Source organism: Urocampus carinirostris, chromosome 1 (genome assembly GCF_059441175.1).
Source record: "Urocampus carinirostris isolate Australia breed hairy pipefish chromosome 1, RoL_Ucar_1.0, whole genome shotgun sequence".
In the NCBI taxonomy this organism is placed as follows: domain Eukaryota; kingdom Metazoa; phylum Chordata; class Actinopteri; order Syngnathiformes; family Syngnathidae; genus Urocampus; species Urocampus carinirostris.
Genome location: NC_142349.1, coordinates 31,003,017 through 31,009,481, shown reverse-complemented (window position 1 = coordinate 31,009,481; position 6,465 = coordinate 31,003,017). Strand labels below are relative to the sequence as shown.

General features: G+C 38.6%; 1 protein-coding gene across 1 annotated transcript in view; it reads left to right on the top strand.

The window, feature by feature from the left end:
- The first annotated feature begins 401 nt into the window (after nucleotides 1-401).
- The window catches only part of LOC148374290 (vertebrate ancient opsin-like), a 78,664-nt gene continuing 72,600 nt past the window's right edge, over nucleotides 402-6,465 (top strand). The window contains exon 1 of the mRNA XM_088334895.1: nucleotides 402-1,019. Within this exon, the coding sequence (XP_088191021.1) occupies nucleotides 641-1,019 (379 nt within the window). The 5' untranslated portion in view covers nucleotides 402-640. The remainder of the gene's footprint in view (nucleotides 1,020-6,465) is intronic.

Sequence of the window (6,465 nt, the reverse complement as noted above, 5' to 3'; positions counted from 1 at the left end):
TGAGATAGAGGCTACCGCGGCGGTGATCGTCGGCGTATACCGGATGGTACCCATAATTGACAAATTTGCGTTTTTCCGTATGGATTTTCTTGTACGTCGTACACGTCTTAAAATGCATAATAAACGTACTTTGTACGGCAAAAACGTATGCTTTATGGTCACCTCAAATATTACACAGGTATGTTTTACTTTGTTTTCCACCTCCATCATTTCTACAAAATGATGAGGATGGTTTAAGTGGTCTTCACGCTGGTTTTCCCACCTCACCGGCGCCCCTTTAGTCCCCCGCCCCCAGCCCACCCCTCTCAATCCCTTCTTGACGTCAGCAGCATTCGCTCGGCCAAGAGTGATTTAAACAGGGCCACGGAGCCAACGAGCGACTGTGTGCGTACACTGCCTGCCACACGGTGGAGCAATGAAAGCCTCACAAAACTTTTTTTTTTAATAAATGGATCCCGCTCCGTTCTCCCTAACTTTAAGAAGTTCTAAAATCATCCTTCCCTAATAAACTTTCCTATTGAATGATGAGGCGTTCTCGGGAAATCACACACATAAAGAGAAAGGTTAGGAATATTGTGGTGGTCTATTAGTAGCCATCCGGCGCGCAGTGGCCGCCCAGTGCGCCTCCGCCTCCTCCGCGATGCTTTTGTCCAACGTGAGCATCTGCGCGGGTTTCAACAGCGCCCTGCGCGCCGGAGACGCAGCCGGAGATGGGCGCCCGGACCTGGGGGGCGACTCTGCGCGCTCCAGCCTCACTCCGACCGGGAACCTGCTGGTGGCCGTATGCTTGGGCTTCATCGGCACTTTCGGACTCGTCAACAACTTGCTGGTGCTGCTGCTTTTCTGTCGCTACAAGATTTTGCACTCGCCCATCAACTTGCTGCTGATCAACATTTCTGTCAGCGACTTACTGGTGTGCGTGCTGGGCACGCCGTTCAGCTTCGCGGCCAGCTTGCAGGGAAGATGGCTCATCGGCGCGAAGGGTTGCGTGTGGTACGGGTTTGCCAATGCCCTCTTTGGTAAGTGCCAGAATATAAATATATATATATATATATTTAAATTTGCAGATGGATGCGCGTATAGCAGATGACCGAGCTGCATTAGAACGCATCCCCAGCGATTCAAGTTCACATACCTGTCAACTTCCAGGGCTCCATGTCCTTACAAATTGTCGTATTTTCCCTTACAAAATACAAAATAATCTTACACTATATATTTTTTTCAAACGTGTTTATTTATGTAGTTTAACATGTTATATTGTACATGTGTTTCGTTATATCATATATATTGTGAATGAACATTTTGTTGTGAGATAATGAGTTGCTCGACATGAATGAGGTTTATTATAAAAAAAGTTCAAGAATTAAGTAGCTTGGACGTTCACTGTAGAATGAAAAAATACATGCAAATATAATTAAGTAGAATAATACATTTTCTTATTCAAATTAATAATTCATTTTCTGGATTAAATTGTTGTTGGTAGTGTACTGATTAAAGGGATAACCACAAACCTGTCTTTTTTCATTTTATCCTTTTATACTTACTTTTTTTTCTTAACCTCTTTATACAACATAATAATTCTTAATTCAATGCATCAAAGCAAGTGAGCCGTTTTTTTAACGAGTTGAGCTGAAAAAGACGGTTTTCTAAAAAGAGACGGACTTCCTTTCACTACTCAACTCGAACTCGTTTGACTTGATTGATTTGCCGTTTTGTGATAGTCGGTGTATACCGGATGGTACCCATCATTGACAAATTTGCGTTTTTCCGTACTGATTTTCTTGTACGTCATACATGTCTTAAAATGCATAATAAACATACTTTGTACGCCAAAAACGTACAGGTTGACAGGTATGAGTTCAAAGCAAGCGAGCACGCTATAAATAGTAAATAATAAAGAGCAAAGAATGAAAAGCACTTTTCAATTGCCTTTGTCTGGGGGCCTCCAACCCTTTTTTTACCAGAGAGTTATGTTTTGTTATTGATTAGCCTAAGGGGCACCTTGTTTGATAAGCATTTCTGAAATAACAACTTAATGAACAGAATTGCCATTGATAGCATTGTTGTGAAACATCGTATGCAACGGGATTAGACATGGCACTCCGGGGTGGTTATTGTAATAAAGAGTTTGAAGATAGAAAAAAAGATAACAAACGTCAGGATAAATAGGCAAAATATTAACAAAGTAGTGCTTAGATACTGGTCTAAGTAACGAGTTCAGAGAGAGTTTCTTCCCCAGGGCCAACACCACCCTAAACAAGCGTGCAAAACTGAATTTATATATCTGACGACTTATTTGGAAACCTTTAGGTTTCTGCTAAATGTTTTTTGTTCCTGTTAAATGTTATTACACTCATTTTCCATTGCTCTACTCTTACGGTGCACTATTGTTTCATTGAAATTTTATAATAAGGTTAAAAGGATATTCGTAACTTAGGCCAGTCTCTAAACACTACCTTGTAAATATTTTTGCATATTTATCCTGACGGTTGTTTATCTTATTTTTTTTTCTTTAAACTCTTCTTTACAATGTTCATCCCGGAGTGCCATGTCTAATCTTGTTGCATATAATTTATCTCAACATTGATATCAATGACAAAAAAGGTTATTCTGTTCTATTCTATTCTATTCTATTTTATTCTATTCTATTCTATTCTATTCTATTCTATTCTATTCTATTCTATTCTATTCTATTCTATTCTATTCTGTTCTATTCTATTCTATTCTATTCTGTTCCATTCTCGTGCAGCAATAATGTTAAGCATCAACAAAAAACATTTTGCAGCAGCAAAAAAACAAACAAAAAAATCCCAAATAAGTGACAAGCTATATTATTCTAACAGTTTTGCGTGCTTGTTTGGGGTGGTGATGGCCCGGGGAAGGAACTGTGTCTGAGGCTGTCCGTCCTTGTTTTAAGGGACCTGTAACGTTTTCCAGAGGGCAACAGGTCCAAGAGGTGGCTAGCGCAGCGAGAAGAGTTTTTTTTATAATGTTGATGGCTCTGCAGTGGTATTAATGGCCGCCAGACTGGAAATTAAAATCAAACGATCTTCTGGGCTGTGTTGATTACTCTCGGCTAAAAAAATATGTAGCAAAACACAATTTGACCAGAAAATTACAAAGGCTCAGTACTCCTGATCTATTTTCAGAACAGGTGCGCGGGCACCCTGGTGTCTGCAGGCGCCTGGTTGGAGACCCCTGCCTTAGTTTTAATTACAGACCCAGATGTGCTCCATATCTTTAAATAATGATGTTGTAGATGCCATATTTGTCAACCTTAGCTAATTGTGTCACTTATTAAGGATTCCAATCACCCTTATTAATAGTTTATAAACCTTACAGCACAAAACAATACATATTTACTCACAGGAAGACAGACTATGTAGAATAACATTAGGGATCAACAACACAAACAATCCATTCAGCATCTGTCTTAGTTCTTTCCCCATTGCAGTAAATTTATTGTTGCTTATTACACCTAGCAGTGCAAGATTTTGCAGACTGCTACCAATTCAAAGATTTATTTTGTAACAGAAACTACGTCAATTTAGATTAGAGTACATGTTTGATCGAGGACAACATTTACTAACGTACCGTAACTTTAGTAGCAAATCTATGATGACGTTGTCATCTGCTACCAGTAACCAAGTCGATCTGGATTAGAGTCTTGATAGGTAAGACAAGTTCGGTCAAACAAACAAGTGTTTTTCCAGTAGAAAAGATTTAATCGGCAAATGCAATTTGAAATGATCAAAAAAAAACTATAAAATACCAGGGAAAATGTATATGTGGACAGGTATGTGATGAGCAACATTCCTATTAGCAGGTTACTTTTAATATCTCCGCTCGCTCTTGACACTTCTGGTAGTTTTCTCGCGTGGCAGCTGACTTGTTCAAGAGAAGCGATTGCTCTTTCAGGGTTTCATCGTCATGGATGTTAAAGTGCTTCTTATTTGCACACGTGCACACAGTATATAAGGCAAGCTGCAAATGGGATCGTTTATGTTTGTGTCGTGTTGTTATTGGGTGCGCCTGAGGCAAGAGACGCTCCACTGCTCCTCATTTAGCCGCATGCGCCGCAAGGCACAGGCTGCATAGGGACAGTTTGTCATAAGAAATGGGACCCTGGTTCACCTTTGCTAGAGTCGTAATCATAAACTCTGAGCATAGTGAAGGGAGTTGTGAAAAAGTATATCGCTCAACTGAAACTGGGTCAGTTTCAGAATAAAACTGAAGGCAGACACGTAAGAATGCTGTGAAACCAGTGTGAATAATGTCATCGCAAATCACATATAATTGGATCACAAGCCCACTAATTTGCATACTGATGAACAGTGACACTCATGATCTAAAAATGAAGATTTAGAAGGGTAATAATGAGTAGACTGCAATAAATAAATACATGAATAAAAGAAGAAAGAGGGGAAGAAAGGAAGAAAGAAAGAAAGAAAGAAAGAAAGAAAGAACAAAATAAATTGATCTCCTTGATTTCCTTAAAATTTCCCCCATTTACTTTTCTAAGCTGTCAAAATACACTATTTTGCTTCTTTCAAAATAGCCTATTTCTAACTTAATTTGCCCTGTTTTAGGATAGGACAAAATACACCTGAAACCTAAAATCTCTTTTAACAGATTGTAGGTCGGATTGCCAATTGTACTTTTTTTATAATCTTGGTAGAGAAAGGAGCAAAATGATATCAGTCCACTAGAAATGCCAATTTAGCCTATTTCAAGGGTATTTTTCTTATGTTATCCAAGACAAACAATTTTAAAATAACAAAATATACACTTATCAATGGCAAAATCATTTACAATCAAGTCAAGTCCAGTCATGTTTATTTCTATAGCCCTGAATCACAAAGTCTCAAAGGGCTGCACAGATCACAGATTATTGCAAACCACAGACTATTACTACACCATCCCTTGATCTAAAACCTACATGAGGGCAAGGAAAAACTCAAAAACCTCAACATGAGGAAAAAGAAGAAACCTTGAGAGGGGACCGCACATTAGGTAACCCCCCTTTCAGGATGACCAGGCTGCAATGGATGTTGCAATAATAAATAATACACAGAAATTGTCAACATAAAATATTGGTTATTCATATGCTATAGAATAGAAGTGTGTTTTAAGCCTGGATTTAAACAGTTCCACTGAGGTTGTGGATCGAATCTCAGGGGGAAGACCATTCCACAGCACCGGGGACCGAATGGCGAACGCCCTCAAACCTGCGGATCTCTTTTTGGCTCTTGGGATCACTAGTCGACCAGAATTTTCAGAGGAAAGGCTCCGGCCCGGAACATAGGGGGAAATTAAATCTGAAAGATATAAGGGAGTGAGTCCATGCATGATTTTGTATATCACCAACAGAAACTTAAAATCACATCTTAAGCTAACAGGGAGCCAATGCAGGTTAGCTAAAATCAGGGTAATGTGATCATACTTTCTTATCTTAGTTAAAAGCCTCGCTGCAGCATTTCGTAACAGCTGAAGGCTTTTGATTTTAGAATTCGGGAGACTGGAGAGTGGTGCATTACAGTAATCGAGACGGAAGGTCACAAACGCATGAATTTCAATTGAGTACGTTTTTTTTGAAAGGAATACTTAAAACATCAATAAGGTCAACGTTAGCAAGCAGCAAATTGTTTTGCTCATTTTAGGTATAATATTAGTAGTCTCGTATATATATATATATATATATATATATATATATATATATATATATATATATATATATATATATATATATATATATATATATATATATATATATATATATATATATATATATATATATAATATATGTGTGTGTGTGTGTGTGTTTGTGTCCCCCCATGCCACAATTACTAAAACCGTCTGTGCTTCGTTTTTCTATATTTCAGCAATTAATCTTGTTCTTATGACTTGTTTTTTGTTTTTTTGTTTTTTCAAAACCACCATCAATCAAGTAAACGGTATGCTCAGCTACTTCAAAACATTCCCTCTAGCTCGTCTGTCTTGTGAATGACAGCTTGTTGACGTCATAAATGCCTTTTTATAGAATCACAAAAGAAACATTGAATCAAGAATTTATACGTTTTCCCAAAGTCTTACCTCTACGCCTGTTTACAGGTCCATATACGCACACCAAGCTGCAGTCAAAAGTTTTGTGCTCTAAAACTTTCTCAGCAAGGCTCATAAATCCTTGGCTGAAGTATTTTTTAGAAGGCGTATTGATTGAAATGCAAAATAAAATAAATAGCGTAATTCTAACAAAAAAGCAATTATGGGTTACACATTATCGTCTTTTGCGGCACAACGGGTGGGTGATTAGCACTCAGCTCCACGGTGCAAAGGTTCAGGGTTCAAGTCCAGCTACCGCAGCCTCCCCATGTGGAGTACACATCTTCCCGTGTCTGCGTGGGGTTCCTCCCGGCACTCTGGTTTCCTCCCACATTTCAAAAACATGCATGTCAAGTTAATTAG